Consider the following 19,840-nt stretch of genomic DNA (forward strand, 5'->3'; position numbering starts at 1 on the left):
CAATTATCAGCAACCATCGCTCCTGTGTTCCAATGGCACATTGCGTTAGCTAATCCAAGTCTTCTAGGCAGAGTTGCAAAGACAAATCCATATCTCAGACTGGCCAATAAAAAGAAAAGCTTAAGATGGGCAAAATAACACAGACACTGGACAGAGAAACTCTGCCTAGAAGGCCAACATCCTTGAGTCGCCTCTTCACGTTGAGACTGGTGTATTGCAGGTACTATTTAATGAAGCTGCCAGTTGAGGATTTGTGAAGTGTCTGTTTCTCAAACTAGACACTAATGTACTCTTGCTCAGTTGTGCACCAGGGCCTCCCACTACTCTTTCTATTCTGGTTAGAGCCAGTTTGCGCTGTTCTGTGAAGGGAGTAGTATACAGCGTTCTACGAGATCTTCAGTTTCTTGGCCATTTCTCGCATGGAATAGCTTTCATTTCTCAGAACAAGAATAGACTGTCGAGTTTCAGAAGAAAGGTCTTTGTTTCTGGCCATTTTGAGCCTGTAATCGAACTCACAAATGCTGATGCTCCACATACTAAACTAGTCTAAAGAAGGCCAGTTGTATTGCTACTTTAATAAGAACAACAGTTTTCAGCTGTGCTAACATAATTGTAGAAGGGTTTTCCTAATGATCAATTAGCCTTTTAAAATGATAAACTTGGATTAGCTAACACAATGTGCCATTTCAACACAGGAGTGATGGTTGCTGATAATGGGCCTCTGTACGCCTATGTAGATATTACATTTAAAAAATCTGCAGTTTCCAGCTACAATAGTCATTTACAACATTAACAATGTCCACACTGTATTTCTGATCAATTTGATGTTATTTTAATGGACAGAAATATAGTATTTTCTTTTTGAACGGTAGCGTATATGGCGAGCTACCAGTAACTCGCAGCCCACCTATGAGTAGCTTTTTTTTTCCAGAAGTCACAATTGTTCTTCTGATGTGATTTGAGGATTGTTCGTTGTTCCTCTATGAATAATTGTAATATTGAGTAAAAAAATATATATATATATTTTTAAATTCTTGGTATATTGACAGAAAACGGATATTGTACACCAAGGACCCGGGGAAGAGTTGCAGGGTAGAGGAGAATCAAATAATGTGCTATAAATTGTGTAGCTCGAGAAATGTTTCGTTTTTTTTAAGTATCTATCACGCTCGAAAAGTTGAGGCCCCTGCCCAAGACATTCACTGCGGATTATACCATGTGTTTACGGTAAATTAAAATGTACGTTAATACGTCATCATTAAGCGACACCGACCATGGCTATTATTGTAATTTATGAAAACAATAATTCGCTTTTTGTTTGAATTTAATGTTAGGGTAAAGGTTAGTGTTATGTTTAAAATCAGATTTTATGAAGATAAATTGTAGAAATATGCGCGGTTGAGCCATCCAAGTGGGGTGCTTCATTTTGGTAGTAGTTAAGGAGTAAAGTTAGTTAACTACCTACTACGGATTCCATGGACTTCAGTGGTTCAACTCAAACTTAATCTGACCGAGTCATACTACGGAAAAAAACAGCGAGACACTGTGATGAGACCGTGCTTCCTGCCTGCCAACGGACTTTCTCTCCCCGATTTGCCACCTCCCTCCCGCTAACTAACTTTAGTGAAAACCCATGTAAACCAGCCTTTCTTAAAGTATGGGTCGAGGACCTGTTAATGTTGGGTCGCGACGTGTCAGAGTAAATGTATAATTATGTAATGAATTACTGGAATTGATTTGGCCAAGTGCAAGTGCGCTCTCTGCTTAGCAACGGTCTCTGCTCAGTTTATCACCTGTTTGTGTGGAAGATGCCCATGTGCTTCGCGGTTTACCTGATATTTTTTCTTGAAGATCCCTCCGCGCTGTCGTTCAGCGGCGGATGATTGCGCTGTGGTTCAGCGGCGGATGATGCGCTGTGGTTCAGCGGCGGATGATGCGCTGTCGTTCAGCGGCGGATGATGCGCTGTAGTTCAGCGGCGGATGATGCGCTGTGGTTCAGCGGCAGATGATGCGCTGTGGTTCAGCTGTGGCAAGATGATGCGCTGTGGTTCAGCGGCAGATGATGCGCTGTGGTTCAGCTGTCGCAGATGATGCGCTGTGTTCAGCGGCGGATGATGTTCAGCGGAAGATGATGCGCTGTGGTTCAGCGGCAGATGATGCGCTGTGGTTCAGCGGCAGATGATGCGCTGTCGTTCAAATTGACTCATGCTAGCAACAAGTTCTGACTGAGCGCAATCGTCATGAGAAGCCAATACACCGATGAGTTTCTCGCTCTGTCATACAAACTTTGAGAAATAACGAGGACCTCCCTCAATGTGTTTTGTGCGGGAAAGTTCTTAGTAATGAGTCAATCAAAACGAACAAATTCATATAACGACACGTTATACCCAGGGAATTATTTCAGAACAGGGCAGAATGCTTCAGGAAACAGTGCTTCGACTGTGGGAAAGTAAATCCGCTAGCAAGGCAGTGTTGTCATTTTATAACAGGTAAGCAGAAATAAGGGAGTACTCTCTCATACTAGTAGATGTGAGTTTCTCTTTCAAACAATCCCCTGGCCTTTGAGGATGGCTCCTCCAATTCATATTTGGAAATAAAGCAAAACATGTCTCAAGAAATACAATGCTATGATAGAAGAATTAAACATTAATTGAAAGTAATCGAAACGAGAATGGAAGGACTACTTGCCACACAGGCAGAGTGACAAAACTAACATTCGGTTAGCCGACTACACTAAATTCCGAGATTCATGATGGAGTTGAGTGGCGAATATAAATTCAGACGTCACATAAAATACATGTTTAAAAAAACAAAAAAAACAACGATCTCCTAGTCCGTACGGGAGTTGCAACGATGGGACAAGACTAACTACCAACTGGATAAAAATAAAGATTTCAGCACACAAAGTAAATGCGTGCTTGGGTGCTAAAATGCGCAGACTGGTCTCATTGACTAGACGTAACAAAGTAAACTTAAATCCGGGATACTGAAATTAGCATATGTTACATTTGGTATGGTTACATAAAATTGATTACTTAAGGCAAAAACAACGAAGGTTGCTTGTTCGAATCCCTGAGCCGGCAAGGTGGAAAAATTCAAGTTCTGCCCTTGAGCAAAGCAGTTAGCTCCCCCCACAACAACTGCTCCCAGGGCACAGATGACAGAAAAGTCTATTAAAGCAGCTCCCCGCACCTTTCTGATTCAGAGGAGTTGGGTTAAATGCTGAAGACCCATTTTGGTTGAATGCATTCAGTTGTGCAACTGGCTAGGTATCGTCTTTCCAAAAGGTTCCATGTTCGAATCTCGTCACAGGCAACTTTAGCAACTACTTATTACTGTTTAGCTACATTGCAACTCCTTAGCATGTTAGCTAACCCTTCACCTAACCTTAACTTTATAACCTAATGCCTAACCTTAACCCCTAATCCCTAGAGCTAGCTAACGTTAGCCACAACAAATTGGAATTCATAACATATCCTATGTTTTTGCACATTCGTAACATATTGTACAAATTGCAATTCGTTGTGCTGAGTAATTAATGCTTTTTGAAGTCGTATCGGTTATACATTTCTTTGTCACAGTTCGATTTTGGTTTAGCATTTTTTTCAACAATAAATGCATTATGAAATAATGAAATTACAATGATTTTAGCTTGTTAATGGAAATTCCAGAGTTTATAAACCCAGAGGCGCAACATTGTGAGACTTCCGGGAATTGCGAAACAGACCAGGCTGATGTTTGGTGTTTGATAAGTCAATGAGAGAAGTGAAAAATTCTTCTTTAGTTGTTAATTTTCTCGAAATCTAAAGGCACAACCTAGATTTGAGCCAACATCTTAAGTAGTTGAACATGTTATTACTCCAACCCCGTGAAAGTTTCAAACTGACACATTTAAATTAGTCATAAACAACTTTATATCAAAGGAGTGCCTTTGAGTTCACGGCCTGCACATGCGCAGTTCGGTACGAGACGACCGTTAGACCCGATGATGTGTTTCTGCGCATGAGCTTAGCTAGCAAACATCTCCATGACGAGACCTAGAAGTGTGATCGGGGGGGATTTCATACTGTATTGTCTTGGGTGTATCCTTGCAGAGATCTTTATCTGTCTGAGCCGGAAAATGTATTATGGTCATTGTAGTGAATTACCACGTTTTGCACTAAACTAGGTTGAATATATGCTTAGTAAAAACTACAACTCCCTTCAGCCCAGCGTCCCACATAGGTCCTGAATTGATTTCTCTCTAGAGTGTAATTCAAGTAATTTAACTGATGTTGGTCAGTTAGTTGTTTAATAAACAAACTGTTGTTAATCGCTCAGCACTAGCAATTCATAACATATAATACGAATTGTAATTCGTAACATACCATAATAAATGGACTACGGACATCCAAAAGTACATACCATAACATATCATACTAAAGGTAGTTTCTCGGATTTACGTACAGAATAATACGAAATGCTCTTAGACCACGTTGCAATGCCAGCTATTCTTTGGGTGCTGAAATCTGTAGTTTTTGATTAAAAAAATGATTTTATTTGATGTCAGAGCTCCAGTCACAATAGTCGCTGCTCAACTCCATTGTACGTCTTGGAGTTGAGTTTAGTCGTCTACTGTGCGTGTACCCTATCTGGCTTGCTACCAATAAACTTGCCAGACCCATTGAATGCACCCACCAAAGTCTAAATTAGTCCTTGATAAGATGGAAAGAATGAAAATCAGCAGTAGATTTCTAGGTCAGCACAGGATTCGAGGTCCAGATTTGAATTTGCCTGAGCTAGAACCATGAACTCCAGTGTCCCAGCATAGTAGATCTGAGTAACAGAATGTTGAGTTGGCTACCACTTGCATGCTAACTTAATCAAATGATACATTATAAATCAAACAACCACATCTGATCATTGGTCAGGTGGTTGGAAGTTGTAGTTGTGACATAGATTCACTCACTCATTTGTCATCATTCTGACAGAGAATGGCAATGTCTCACTTTCTCCAGGAGAGGGAATCCTCTGCATGCAAACTTGCAATTTGACAGAGGATGAGCACAACACTGATGACTGTGCTGGTGAGCCCACTAAATCACTTTATATGACTATCCATAATATCCCACTTGAAAATATCAAAATAATATTCCTGAATGAAAACTGTTGTTTATTTCTACAGGAGGCCAAATTGCCAGGAGTCAAACAAGAACATGTTGGGACAGTATTCATGAAATGGACACAATGAGCCGTGGGACCAACACTGCTCTCAAGTCAGAGGCAGACACTGAGGGAATGATCCAGACAAAACAGCAGTCAGGAGCTGAACACAGTGAAAGTGTCTTCCTAAGTCTGAACCCGATTGTTTGAATTCGTCCTCTCTGCCCCAGACGCCGAAGACTCCTCGTGTTCCTACGCCACAGACACCAGAAGACAGTCGACGCAGTTCTCAGACACCCCAGCGAGAGCAGCACCGCCGGCAGCATAGCTCCAATACAGATTCCCCCAGGACAGGCAAGGAATCGCTACACTGCAAACAATGAGGCAAGACTTTAAGCCAACACCCAGTGCTAGAGGCACATGAAAGAGTGCGCTCAGGGGAGAAGACGTATATGTGTGAAACGTGCGGCAGGGGTTTTCGCAGGGGTTTTCGCAAGTCGGAAATCGCAACATGCACCTAAAGTTTCACGCCGGCGAGAAGCCGTTCATGTGACCTTGAGTCACATGAACATCCATGGTAAAGGGAAGCCGGTCAAATGCTGCAAGTGCAGGAAGTGGTTCCTGGATATAGACAGCTGCCAAAAGCACCAGGTGGCACGGCGCGGTGTGACCAACACCAACACTAACCTTCTCAGCTGTGACGAAAGTTGTTCGCTCTTGCCTGTCATCTGAACAGACGGACACAGAAACAACGCAAGTCACAATGAACAACAGAATCAATGGTTGTCTGTCTCTATCTTTCTGTGTTTGTCTGTCTCTATCTTTCTGTGTTTGTCTGTCTCTATCTTTCTGTGTTTGTCTGTCTCTATCTTTCTGTGTTTGTCTGTCTCTATCTTTCTGTGTTTGTCTGTCTCTATCTTTCTGTGTTTGTCTGTCTCTATCTTTCTGTGTTTGTCTGTCTCTATCTTTCTGTGTTTGTCTGTCTCTATCTTTCTGTGTTTGTCTGTCCGTCGGTCATTACGAAGAGAAGGCTGATGAACGTGATAGACTTGGTGGCTCAGGACCTGAGTCCTTGCCTTCCATTCATGGGTTCAAATCCCATTTCTTGTGTTTAGTGGACATTTCCACAAATGTCACTGTCAAAATGACAAAGAAAACTATTAAATGTGAAAGAGATGGTTGATCTAGGGGTCGAGGTCATGCTTTTCATCCATGAGTTATGTGTTCGAAAACCCATCTCTTTCTCTTTTGCTTTAGTCACTGAATGTCGATGTCTAAACTACAAAGAGAAGTGTAATGAGTGTGAAGGAGTCTGTGGGATCTCACCGGTCTCACAGGTTTGAACCCAGTGCTCTGGAAGATGGTTACCTCACCACTGAGGACTCCACTGGGTGGGACTGAAACACATAGAAGGGCACGATAAGTAGTTTTGGTTAAATCCTGTGGTGTCAGAACAGTAATCAGCAATGGCTGGGACAAGTAGACAACCCAATGCTTACAAGGCGAAAACTTTATGACTGAGCCAACACCTCCTTCGCTTCACTTCTCTTCCTATGTTAGAGTTAAGGAAACATTGAAGAGTCCACTAATAAGCCCATGTTGGAGCTGAAGATGGCAGTCTGTTAGTTCTGTGGCACCTACACTGGGTTTCCCAGTGACCTCTACTAGTCAGGGTAAATAATGCCGGCATCAATAGGCTTTCTGTATGTCACCCAGCATCAATTGGAGGTAGCTGGAGTTGGATACATGGCATCTCTACGCCAGCCAGCTCTCCCTCAGACACTTGCCTGGAGGCCTGGTCACATCAGACAAATACCTCTGGGCAGAATCACATCAGCATGTAAACACACCTCACCTCTGGAGCGATCAGACCATTCAGGCCACACCTCTGAACACACCTTACTACAGCTCACCTTAGCTATCATGTGAACCAGCGGTATTCACATCTTACCCTATAAGGTCAAGAGCCTGCTGGTTTTCTGTTCTCCCTGATAATTAATTGCGCCCAGCTGGTGTCCCAGGTCTAAATCAGCCCCTGATTGGAGGGGAAGAATTTTAAAAAACAACAGTGGAACTGGCTTGACGTCCTGGGTCCGTATCCACAAAGTGTCTCATAATGCTGATCTGAGATCAGTTTAGCCTTTAGTTCATAATGAATAAGACTGAATAGACAGATACATTTATCAAAAACACATTCCACCAAATATTAATATATATATTTTTGATATGAGGAAGAAAAGCCTTATGCATGTATTTTGTTTAACTAGGCAAATCTGTTATTCTCTTATCTCTTATTCTCTTATTTACAATGATGGCCTAATTATGAAAAAATATCTGAATCAAACCCATTGAATTAATAGAAGTAAATCAAAACTAGAGCTAAAACATGAAACAAGGGAATGTTGACTTTAGGCAGGAAAGTTACAAGTCGTTGAACTCAAATAAGAGTCGGAAGGGCCATGTTTAAGAGGACGCCAGTAAAAGGTGCTATTGTATCACCAGTTGGGTTATGAGAAGGGAGGATAGATGAGGGAAGACACTACAAAAGGCAGCCCTCTTCCTACGCAATAGACCACGAGACACAACAAGGTTTAATCAGAAGGTCAATGGCCAGACTATGGTGGGAAGTCACTAGCCATTTTTCAAAGTACAGCAGAACACTCGTGCTGACTCCGATGTTTAGACACTAGTGGGCTGCGTCCCAAATGGAACCCTATTCCCTATATAGTGTACTACTACTGACCAGGTGCCATTTGGGATGCAAGCCAGTGTCTTCCATGGTGGGTTGTCAGAGGGTAGGGTGAACAGAGCGTCAGTAACACTGGTGGTTGAACAGAGCTCACACGCCATGGCAGGAGCGTCCACCATAGTAGTTTTGGGGCTTTTGTTCCTCACGGAATGCCACTCGGTAAGATTTATTTACATTTTGATTGGCTTTGGTTCATATTGTGCATAATTCTACTTCCTTAACACCCACTTACATTGTTATGATGACATTTTATGTGCCATTTTGGTGTATTCTGCATCCACCTGCATGTCTGTTTGTGTGTCTGTTTGTGTCTGTTTATGTGTGTGTCTGTGTGTGCATCGTCTGTCTCTGCATCCAAATATAGTTCATATCAGATTACATCATAACAGGTTTCTTTATTTATGTTATTGTTTAATGTACTGAGATTATCATTTGTAGGCTAACATAAAATTAACAAAACTTGTATAGCCTGAGTTTTGAGAGTGAAGCCAGGATGAACCCCCTCTCCCCTGTCCGTCCTGTCCACTAGGCCCCAGTGCAGTGTGGGGAGATGGTGGGGCGTCTGCAGGCTGAGATGGAGCACCTGGTGAGGGTGATCAACGACCAGCACCACTACATCCAGGGGCTTCACTTCAGCCAGGCCCAGAAGCTGCCCCAGATCCCCCAGACACACCTCCAGACTGGGGGCCAGTACAAAGGTCAGGCAGGGGGTAGAACCCCATAGCTCCTTTTGTTCATGTGGAATTCTATGGGTAGAACATAGAATGAATGGAATGTCTTTTTACTGAACTGGATTTAGTTTTTTTTGTGTGATTCATGTTTGATTAGCTATTCAATTTTGTTTTTAAAACAGACATAAATAGTGAAAGATAATGCTGCTGTATAAGGAATGGATTGGGTGCCATTTGGTGTGCAAGCACTGTAACCATGTCCTCTGTGTGTTAGACTGTGCTGAGATCTTTAAGGATGGGAACTCCGTTAGTGGCCTGTATATGATCAGACCGGACCAGGCTCCCTCCTCCTTCATGGTGTTCTGTGACATGAGTGATGGAGGAGGCTGGACTGTCATCCAGAGGAGAAAGGACGGCACGGAGTCCTTCGACAGGTAGGTGGAAAGAAAACGTGTGATAAAAGGGCCTAAAGTGGCTACATTTAAGACCTACACGTCTCCTGTAAGACCTTATGACCTGTGAACCGTACCAGACAACATCATGGTGTCATCATACTCTTTATAATGTGATCTAACTGATGGAATATGTCCAGACTCTGACTTACACATTCACATTCATTTATTCAACACTATAAATATGAATATCTCAAAACAACATTTTTTGATTTAAAACAAATGTTAAAGACATTGTTTGGAACAATATACCCTACAAGTACATCATATTTCCAGAGTGGGCACTTTGGTTCTTTTAATGATATAAAAAGGATATATAAGGAGTCAATCACCACCTTCCGGAGACACCTGAAACCCCACCTCTTTAAGGAATACCTAGGATAGGATAAAGTAATCCTTCTCACCCCCCTTTTAAGATTTAGATGCACTATTGTAAAGTGACTGTTCCACTGGATGTCATAAGGTGAATGCACCAATTTGTAAGTCGCTCTGGATAAGAGCGTCTGCTAAATGACTTAAATGTAATGTAAATGTAAATGTCAAAACATCCTTCCTCCCAATTACATTTTTGTGAGAATTGCCAAAACAATCTGAGATACTAAAACATTTTCCGCTCCCGCTGGCGTGGAATCTCGTTGGTTTCAGGTTTAGCATCACGTGCATGTGAGTGTGTCTCCCTCCCTCTACAGAGCGTGGGTGGAGTATAAGCATGGTTTTGGAGGCAGCGAGTCAGACGGAGAGTTCTGGCTAGGGAACGACCCCCTACACTACCTCACCTCTCAAGGTGAAGAGGAAAACCTACAACTAGGGCTGAGTTTTTCCCCACCACTTGATCTGACCAGGAAACACTCCCGGCCCCTAGGAACAGGCTGTAATAGTAATATGACCCAGAGTTTTTCCTGGCCTTAGTCAGGTTATAACTAGGACACAGAGTTTTCCTGGTCAGGTAACAACTCTTGCCTACAAAAAACATCTAAAAGGCATGTGGCCAAATTCACATGGAATGTACCTAATAATGACAATGAATTGCTTTTATATTACATAAAATCTCTAACTACAGTAGAGCTTAATGAGCTCAATTTCCAACTTGAGGTAATTTGACTTATAATGGACTCAAGTCCAAAAATCTTTTATTGGCTTAAATCCTTGTTAAGTTTGCTTATCTCAAGTCTGATCATGGCCCCGAGTGTTTTACATTGTAGAGGCCACACTAACTCATCCATCACCACTACTGTCTCACCCACCTGGGTGACAATCGGTGGCCATTTTGGCTCTTTATGACCGGTATTTGACTCTGTTTTCTAGGCGACTACAACCTAAAGATCAACATGGAGGACTTTGACGGAAACCAGCGCTTCGCCAAGTACAAAAACATGAAAGTTGATGATGAAAAGGTACACGTGAACACAACACCACGGTCTTCACAGCAGACATTCCTCACACGGAACAGACACGGTTTTCCCATAACATTGGGTGTCACTATTTTGTCTACTCTTGTTCAAACTGTACAAAAGGCAGTTGAGATCTTGATAGAATGTAAAGAACAAGAACGTTTGTAGTCTCTCCTTCCTTTGTCTTTTTTTAACCCAACCCCCTTCCCTTTCTTTGTTGACATAAGTTCTTGTTCGCAAAAATAAGTAACCAGTCTACACCTGTTGTTTCTCATGCATTGTTGGGAAGGACCGGTGGGTATTTCACTGTTAGGACTGTAGTCTGCATTGTTGGGAAGGACCGGTGAGTCAGCTGACATTTTCCACCTCTCACTGACCATATCTGTAATAGCTTTTGTGTTTCTGTTAACCATTAGTTCCTGTGGAGGAGGACCGGTGAGTAAGTAACCTGTCTAAATGTCTACTGCATTGTTGGGAAGCACTCACAACTGTAGCAATGAAATGCTTTGAAAGGCTGGTCATGGCTCACTGTTAGTCTACACCATGTTTCCTCTGCACACTGGAACCGGTGAGTAAGTATTTCACTACAGCCCCAACAGATCACGCCATCTCCATTGTCCACACTGCCCTCTCCCACCTGGATAAGAGGAAGGACCGGTAGTGTGAGACTGTTGTTCATTGACTACAGCTCAGCGTTCAACACCATAGTGCCCTCCAAGCTCATTACTAATCTCAGGACCCTGGGACTGAACACCTGCCTCAGCAACTGGATCCTGGACTTCCTGCTACACCTGTTGTTTCTCTCTGCATTGTTGGGAAGGACCGGTTGTCAACATCACATCCACCACACTGATCCTCAACTGTTAGTCTACACCTGTTGTTTCACAACTCTGCATTGTTGGGAACGTGAGTAAGTATTTCACTGTTAGTCTACACCTGTTGTTTCTCTCTGCATTGTTGGGAAGGACCGTGAGACAGTATTTCCTGTTAGCAGGGCTCTCCAACCCTGTTGTTTCTCTCTGCATTGTTCCTGAGTAGGTATTTCACTGTTATTCCAACCCCTGTTGTTTCTAACTCATTGTTGGGAAGGACCGGTGAGTAAGTATTTCAGTTCAGTCACACCAGCTGCATTATTAGAATCAGGTGTGCTAGTTAGTCTATGGTTGCAGTTGGGAAAACCGGTACAGGACAGTATTCCAGGGACAAGGATTGTTAGTCTACACCTGGCCTATAGGGAGGTCAGTGACATGGCAGTGTGGTGGAAGGACCTGATAAGTGGTTCACAGGAACCTGGTTGCATTGTGGGAAGGACCGGTTCCATCCACATTGACGGGGCTGTAGTGGAAGTGGGTCGAGAGCTTCAAGTTCCTCGGTGTCCACATCGCTAAGTATTTCAACTAACATGGTCCATGGGAAGGACCAACACAGTCCTGAAGAAGGCTCAACAATGCCTCTTTCACCTCAGGAAGGCTGAAAAGATTTGTCATGGGCCCTCAGATCCTCAAAAGTATTTCACTGTTGTCACCATTGTTTCTCTCTGCATTGTTGGGAAACTGGTAAGTATTTCACTGTTAGTCTGGCAACTGTTTCTTTGCATTGTTGGGAACCACAAGGTGCTAAAAGGTTAGTCACATGGCCCAGTCCATAACTGGGTATTTCCTGTTAGCTACACCTGTTGTTTCTCTCTGCAGGACCTCTATACCAGGCGGTGTCAGAAGAAGGCCCTAAAAATGATAAAACACTCCAGCCACCCAAGTCATGGATTGTTCTCTCTGCTCCCACACGGCAAGCGGTACCGATGCACCAAGTCTGGAACCAACAGGACCCTGAACAGCTTCTACCCCCTAGCCTTAAGACAGCTAAATAGTTCACCAAATAGCTACCTAGATTATTTGCATTGACCCCCATCTGCACTAACTCTTTTGACTCATCACATATGCTGCTGCTACTTCTTATTATATATCCTGTTACCTAGTCACTTTACCTACCTATATGTACATATCTACCTCAATTACCTCTTACTCCTGCACATCGACTCGGCTATGTACACGGGGCACCAGTACCAAGGTATCGCTACTAATTGTGCATTTATTATTAAGTTTTATTACTTTTCTATTATTTTCTTTCTCTCTGCATTGTTGGGAAGGACCGGTGAGTAAGTATTTCACTGTTAGTCTACACCTGTTGTTTCTCTCTGCATTGTTGGGAAGGACCGGTGAGTAAGTATTTCACTGTTAGTCTACACCTGTTGTTTCTCTCTGCATTGTTGGGAAGGACCGGTGAGTAAGTATTTCACTGTTAGTCTACACCTGTTGTTTACGAAGCATGGGACAAATACAATGTGATTTGAATGTCCTTGAGCAAAAGGTCCTGGGGAAAACCAGCAATCCTCTTCATTCACCTTCTCATATTAGCCCATCGTGGAACAAGATCAATATTTGTAGACAGCAGTTTTCAAAAAGAGACATCTCAGCAGTGCTCTGTTTAGGAGAACATTGACTGTGTTACAGTATAAGCATGTTTACATACCTTGGTCTATCACTCCTGGTCATCAGCCTATTACCTAAAGTTGTGGTGCCTTTTACACTTGGCGTGGGGAATTCTGGCCCAGGACTCTGCAGTGTGTGTACACCAATGTAGGCATTTGTTTGAGGTCTAAATTGAAGACTACAATTAGTTGAAATGTGAGATCAGGTGTTAGAGGTTAAAGGGGATAGTTCAGTGATTTTACATAGTTAAATATTCAAAATCACTGAATTATTTCCCCATAAAATACTTAAAAAGTTACTCCCTAAAATACTCCTCTTCCCCCTCCAGAACCAGTATAAGCTTAATCTGGGTGAGTACACTGGCAATGCGGGGGACGCCCTCCCCGAAGCCCACTCCCATCCCAGTGGGCAGTGGAACAGTCTAGGGGCCAGTCAACTGGGAGTCAAGTTCAGTACCTACGACCATCCCAACAAGGACGATGAGAAGTGTATACGCCATGACATGTCAGGCTGGTGGTTCAGCAAGTATGACCTTCTGCATTACTGTGGAGATTCAGTAACCTCTCAACAACAGAGTATTGACCTTCTGTATTACTGTGGAGATTCAGTAACCTCTGAACAACAGAGTATTGACCTTCTGCATTATGATATTTATGCCTCTAACTTTCTCACTAATCATTATTCACGATTCATTCACAATTATCGTAATCATTATCGTAATTATGGTAGCATCCACATTAATGTAGAATCGTTGAGAAATATGATGTTCTTATTTACATTAAAAGTGACTCTAAAATGACAATACATTATTGGGCACAACATAATCTGAAACACAACCAAAACAAATCAACCAATGGTTGCGTGCCATCGACAGTGTTATTGACTGATAGATCGCTATAACATATATGGTTAGCTGGTAAAATATTTCTCCAGGAGTTGTAAGATCTGGCAATGTCCAAGCAATGGAACGCAACCTTCTGCTATGAATCTCAGATGTTGGTGTCATTCTGCATCTCTCCACCAGGTGTGAGTCTGGCAACTTGAACGGTCACTACTACAACGGGCCGTACCAAGCGGTGATGGATGACGGGGTGGTCTGGTACACCTGGCACGGCTGGTGGTATTCAATCAAATCCGTAGTCATGATGATCCGGGCCTCCGACGTCCATCCGGCTGGATCTGATGTCTAACTGACCAGAACGCCAGACGACATCGATCCTGTTAAGAGTTTTGCCTCACTTAGGATAGGCTGAAGGTGGTGTTACATCATAGAGAACATCCAATCATAACAATCTTGATGCTAAATGAGGTAAAACAGTAATTCTGCTCGTAGATTATTAAAGGATTACATTTATTTTCATAGTCAATTGCAGACCAAAAATGTATTTAAGCTTTTAACCCAACCCCTTTGAATCAGAGAGGTGGGGGGTGGGGGGGGGCTGCCACATTGGGTGCCAGAGGAGCTGTTGTTGTTCATTTCAACTGACAACCTTTTGGTTATTTGCCCAACGTTTTAACTTGCTAGGCCACCTGCTGCTAGCCCATATGCATGTGATCTACACATCCAGCCCAAAGCAGGAGGTTTAAAACATACTTTCTTAGTCGCCAATGTACCGGAGCAGGTCTTGTGAATGTGACTGTTGGCCGATTTTTACGTTTTTCTTTTATAAATAATGGTACAATGTGTGTACAATTGTGTACTTTCCACTCAAATAATGTCCGATTGTGACTCAATTTTAATAAAATGTTAACTATGATCAACTCTTACTTTAACAGAAATATTAGCCTATAGTTCTCACTTGCAACCAGACTGGGCACGTTCCAGGTCGTTCTCGCTGGGCACGTTCCAGGTCGTTCTCGCTGGGCACGTTCCAGGTCGTTCTCGCTGGGCACGTTCCAGGTCGTTCTCGCTGGGCACGTTCCAGGTCGTTCTCGCTGGGCACGTTCCAGGTCGTTCTCGCTGGGCACGTTCCAGGTCGTTCTCGCTGGGCACATTCCAATCCAACGTTCCAATCCTAAAAGAAACTGCTCTATCATATCCAGGCTTCCTCAGACAAACAGTTCCAGGTCGTATCTCCATTTAGGGCTTTTTCCAAGCGACACAGTCGTGTGCATACATTCTCAAAAGAAACTGTTCTGGCATTAAATGGGCTTGCTCTACAAACAGTTCCACAGACATTGTGAGATCTAATCTACTGCACAGATCCACTGCACTAAAGACAACCTGGAACACGCCCATTTCCCCCTGTGTTTTAAGCCAACCCTTAAGACATTCACTAGTTTCTACCTGTTAATACTGCAGCCAGAGATAACAGACACTAGACATGCCTGAATAGTGTGTGCAAACAAACCAGTAGTACATTACAGACAGACAGAGCACCAAAACCTCACCAGTGAAAAGAGAGTGTATTACTTCCATGTTAAAGCTCAGTGGTCGTAGAGGAGATTTGAGGCCACTGAGGTGTTAAATGGGAGATCTGTGCCCTCCAGGGTGGATTCCTTCCTCTAGGTACTACTGCACAACAACAGGATTGAGCGTGCGCACACACACACACACACACACTCTGCTTCGACATAGCGGTCAATCATTTTGACAGGTAAAGGACTTGTGTGTGTGTGTGTGTATAACCAATCTCTTCCAATGTATCACATTATACAAATACCTATATGTCCCTAATCATATCCACCATTTAATTATGTATTTATAGAGGGATAATAAATATAACATTGACGTAGATTTTTTGATTTTTTTATCGTTTGTTTATTTACCTTTTAAAATGAAACAAAATGATGGTCAGTTTGAGGCATTCTTGGAGACGTGGGGAGGTTTGAGAGAACGTTGGCTCAACAACGTTGTGGAGTTTTGGATCCGGAACATTCTAAGCGATACAGCATAGAAGGGTAAATACATTCCACACCTTTATTACGGTAGAGAGATGAAGGGTTGGGATTAAAGTTCACTTTAACTGAATATCCGCACCCAGATAGAGACTGTTTATACAACGGGTCAAAAGCTTGTTGGATAAAGCTCTGCTCTTCGATAAGTCACCCGAAAAGTCTATACCAAAGATGGCGGATAAATGAAGATAACCCACTCAGGCCATTTACCTTATATATTTTTTTCATTGACTGTATATGAACCAGAAAAAAAGGGAATGCGATGTCTCACTTCCACTTCCGTCTCTGGCCTATACCATTTTAACATTTTCAAAACTACATCCAAGGTTTTTCGCACAAACTTTATTCGGGGAGCGGGGAACACAATGCACAAATAAAAGAAGGAGAATCAAAACGAGCTGAGAAGCTATGTACAAACCCTGAGGTTTAAGTTGCCTGTTCTTTCTCTCTGCTGAGGGGGAAAAAAGTGAGAGAAATCAGGCAGAAAAGAACGAAGGCAGAATTGTCCCCCGCTTTAAGTAAGTGCATCTGTGCAACATTGTCTTCTCTTTCTGGGAGCAAAGAAAACGTCTGTACAAGTCATTGTGGGCAGAAGCCAAAACTGCAGCGTCATCATATGAAGTAGTCCATCCGCATTTGGAATAGCTTTGTCTCCTTGAGAGGCTGGGGTTGGTGATCTGGGGTTAGGAGTTAAGGGACTGTAGAGGGGGTTGTCTCTAGGGTGTGTTGGAGGGGTATCCACACAAACACACTCTCTTTCTCTCTGTTCCCTTGGTATCCAGTTTGGGTTATCTGCTGGGCGAGAGTGGGGCTGCGGCGGTGGGGAAGGAAGCCGAGTTGCCGGGCGAGTGGAAGGGTGAGGAGGGAGAGAGGCGGCGGGGACTGGCCAGGTCTCCGTTGTGGAGCTTCCACAGCAGCTCCTCATTCTCCATGGAGAGACGCTTGTTGACCTTGGACTCCTTCTGCAGGGTCTGCTGCAGCATGGCCTGCTCACTGGACAACTGCCTGCAGGAGACACAGAGAGGAGAGAGAGGTCAGAGAGGGAAGATACACACAGAGAGGAGAGAGGGAAGATACACACAGAGAGGAGAGAGGGAAGATACACAGACAGAGAGGAAGATACACACAGAGGGAAGATACACACAGAGAGGAGAGAGGGAAGATACACACAGAGAGAGGGAAGATACACACAGAGAGGAGAGAGGGAAGATACACACAGAGAGGAGAGGGAAGATACACACAGAGAGGAGAGAGGGAAGATACACACAGAGATACACACAGAGGAGAGAGGGAAGATACACACAGAGGAGAGAGGGAAGATACACACAGAGAGGAGAGAGGGAAGATACACACAGAGAGGAGAGAGGGAAGATACACACAGAGAGGAGAGAGGGAAGATACACACAGAGAGGAGAGAGGGAAGATACACACAGAGAGGAGAGAGGGAAGATACACACAGAGAGGAGAGAGGGAAGATACACACAGAGAGGAGAGAGGGAAGATACACACAGAGAGGAGAGAGGGAAGATACACACAGAGAGGAGAGAGGGAAGATACACACAGAGAGGAGAGAGGGAAGATACACACAGAGAGGAGAGAGATCAGAGAGGGAAGATACACACAGAGAGGAGAGAGGGAAGATACACAGAGAGGAGAGAGGGAAGATACACACAGAGAGGAGAGAGAGAGGGAAGATACACACAGAGGAGAGAGGGGAAGATACACACAGAGGAGAGAGGGAAGATACACACAGAGAGGAGAGAGGTCAGAGAGGGAAGATACACACAGAGAGGAGAGAAGGTCAGAGAGGGAAGATACACACAGAGAGGAGAGAGAGAAGTCAGAGAGGAGAGAGAGGGAAGATACACACAGAGGAGAGAGAGGAGAGAGAGGAAGACGCACACAAAGTGAAGGTGGTTCACTGAACAGCCTCTATTACAGCAACACAGAGACATAGGAGCACACACATTCTTAGAACTACATTCTACATGCTAGAAACCCTGCTGGAAGGACAAATGGTGAAGATGAGGATTCTGGGGAGAGATGAGTCACTCCTCTCTGCAGTACGTACTTGGAGAGTGCGGTGTGTTTGTCCATACGGGCCCTGTAGTCTTCGTTCTCCTGCTGGACTTTGTTCAGACGCTCCTCCAGCTTCACGTTGCTCTCCATCTGGCGCCAGACAACACAAATGGAAAAGTTTAAATTAGATATTTCTCTCTCCGCTCCTGTACTTGAATCATGCCATGATAATATGTACTTGTTTGCATTTATACATTTGCTCGCAGCATCGCATTAATGGAAACAAAGACTGTTCTCAGGGCAGAGGCCTATGTTTCAATCGTGTCTGGGACAATTTTAGTATTTTAGCCAACCTCTTTCCTAACCTTAACCTAATTCTCCTAACCGGCCACGTTAATTCTCCTAACCGGCCACGTTAATTCTCCTAACCGGCCACGTTAATTCTCCTAACCGGCCACGTTAATTCTCCTAACCGGCCACGTTAATTCTCCTAACCGGCCACGTTAATTCTCCTAACCGGCCACGTTAATTCGTTAATTCTCCTAACCGGCCACGTTAATTCTCCTAACCGGCCACGTTAATTCTCCTAACCGGCCACGTTATTCTCCTCGTTAATTCTCCTAACCGCCACGTTAATTAATTCTCCTAACCGGCCACGTTAATTCTCCTAACCGCCCCACGTTAATTCTCCTAAATTACGTTAATTCTCCTAACCGCCACGTTAATTCTCCTAACCGGCCACGTTAATTCTCCTAACCGGCCACGTTAATTCTCCTAACCGGCCACGTTAATTCTCCTAACCGGCCACGTTAATTCTCCTAACCGGCCACGTTAATTCTCCTAACCGGCCACGTTAATTCCTTAATTCTCCTAACCGGCCACGTTAATTCTCCTAACCGGCCACGTTAATTCTCCTAACCGGCCACGTTAATTCTCCTAACCTGCCACGTTAATTCTCCTAACCGGCCACGTTAATTCGTTAATTCTCCTAACCGGCCACGTTAATTCTCCTAACCGGCCACGTTAATTCTCCTAACCTGCCACGTTAATTCTCCTAACCGGCCACGTTAATTCTCCTAACCGGCCACGTTAATTCTCCTAACCTGCCACGTTAATTCTCCTAACCTGCCACGTTAATTCTCCTAACCTGCCACGTTAATTCTCCTAACCTGCCACGTTAATTCTCCTAACCTGCCACGTTAATTCTCCTAACCTGCCACGTTAATTCTTAATTCTCCTAACCTGCCACGTTAATTCTCCTAACCTGCCACGTTAATTCTCCTAACCTGCCACGTTAATTCTCCTAACCTGCCACGTTAATTCTCCTAACCTGCCACGTTAATTCTCCTAACCTGCCACGTTAATTCTCCTAACCGCCACGTTAATTCTCCTAACCGGCCACGTTAATTCTCCTAACCGGCCACGTTAATTCTCCTAACCTGCCACGTTAATTCTCCTAACCGGCCACGTTAATTCTCCTAACCTGCCACGTTAACCGGCCACGTTAATTCTCCTAAGGCCACGTTAATTCTCTCTAACCTGCCACGTTAATTCTCCTAACCGGCCACGTTAATTCTCCTAACCTGCCACGTTTGTGTTCTTAACCGGCCACGTTTATTTCCTAACCTGCCACGTTAATTCTCCTAACCGGCCACGTTAATTCTCCTAACCTGCCACGTTAATTCTCCTAACCTGCCACGTTAATTCTCCTAACCGCCACGTTAATTCTCCTAACCTGCCACGTTAATTCTCCTAACCGGCCACGCCTAACCTGCCACGTTAATTCTCCTAACCGGCCACGTTAATTCTCCTAACCTGCCACGTTAATTCTCCTAAGCCACGTTAATTCTCCTAACCTGCCACGTTAATTCTCCTAACCGGCCACGTTAATTGTTTTAATTCTCCTAACCTGCCACGGCCACGTTAATTCTCCTAACCTGCCACGTTAATTCTCCTAACCTGCCACGCAGACTCAATTCTCCTAACCTGCCACGTTAATTCTCCTAACCTGCCAGTTAATTCTCCTGCC

General features: G+C 43.8%; 1 protein-coding gene, 2 long non-coding RNA genes and 1 pseudogene across 12 annotated transcripts; 2 read left to right on the forward strand and 2 right to left on the reverse strand.

Annotated features, from left to right (window-relative positions):
• Positions 1–2,122: 2,122 nt before the first annotated feature.
• Positions 2,123–5,303, forward strand: LOC127923152 (uncharacterized). Its single transcript, XR_008113494.1, has 3 exons — positions 2,123–2,489; positions 4,998–5,066; positions 5,165–5,303. It is a non-coding gene; the product is annotated as an uncharacterized LOC127923152 (long non-coding RNA).
• Positions 5,304–7,574: 2,271 nt separating this feature from the next.
• On the forward strand, positions 7,575–14,675 carry LOC127923154 (fibrinogen-like protein 1). Its single transcript, XM_052507099.1, has 7 exons — positions 7,575–8,050; positions 8,421–8,589; positions 8,837–8,996; positions 9,704–9,798; positions 10,320–10,408; positions 13,223–13,419; positions 13,919–14,675. The coding sequence occupies exons 1-7, from the start codon at positions 7,901–7,903 to the stop codon at positions 14,082–14,084; spliced, it is 1,026 nt and encodes a 341-aa protein (XP_052363059.1). The 5' UTR covers positions 7,575–7,900; the 3' UTR covers positions 14,085–14,675.
• Positions 14,676–15,627: 952 nt separating this feature from the next.
• The window catches only part of LOC127923142 (microtubule-associated tumor suppressor 1 homolog A-like), a 23,903-nt pseudogene continuing 19,690 nt past the window's right edge, over positions 15,628–19,840 (reverse strand).
• LOC127923157 (uncharacterized) lies at positions 18,533–19,647 on the reverse strand. 10 transcript variants are annotated; one of them, XR_008113506.1, is made up of 6 exons: positions 19,583–19,641; positions 19,460–19,481; positions 19,229–19,294; positions 19,054–19,163; positions 18,760–19,002; positions 18,533–18,671 (listed from the first exon to the last, which is right to left on the reverse strand). It is a non-coding gene; the product is annotated as an uncharacterized LOC127923157 (long non-coding RNA). The 10 variants fall into 10 exon arrangements; XR_008113509.1 differs by having other exon boundaries at positions 19,207–19,294; XR_008113504.1 differs by lacking the exon at positions 19,054–19,163 and having other exon boundaries at positions 18,760–19,024; positions 19,207–19,294.

The sequence above is a fragment of the Oncorhynchus keta genome, unplaced genomic scaffold (genome assembly GCF_023373465.1).
Source record: "Oncorhynchus keta strain PuntledgeMale-10-30-2019 unplaced genomic scaffold, Oket_V2 Un_contig_28553_pilon_pilon, whole genome shotgun sequence".
Lineage (NCBI taxonomy): Eukaryota > Metazoa > Chordata > Actinopteri > Salmoniformes > Salmonidae > Oncorhynchus > Oncorhynchus keta.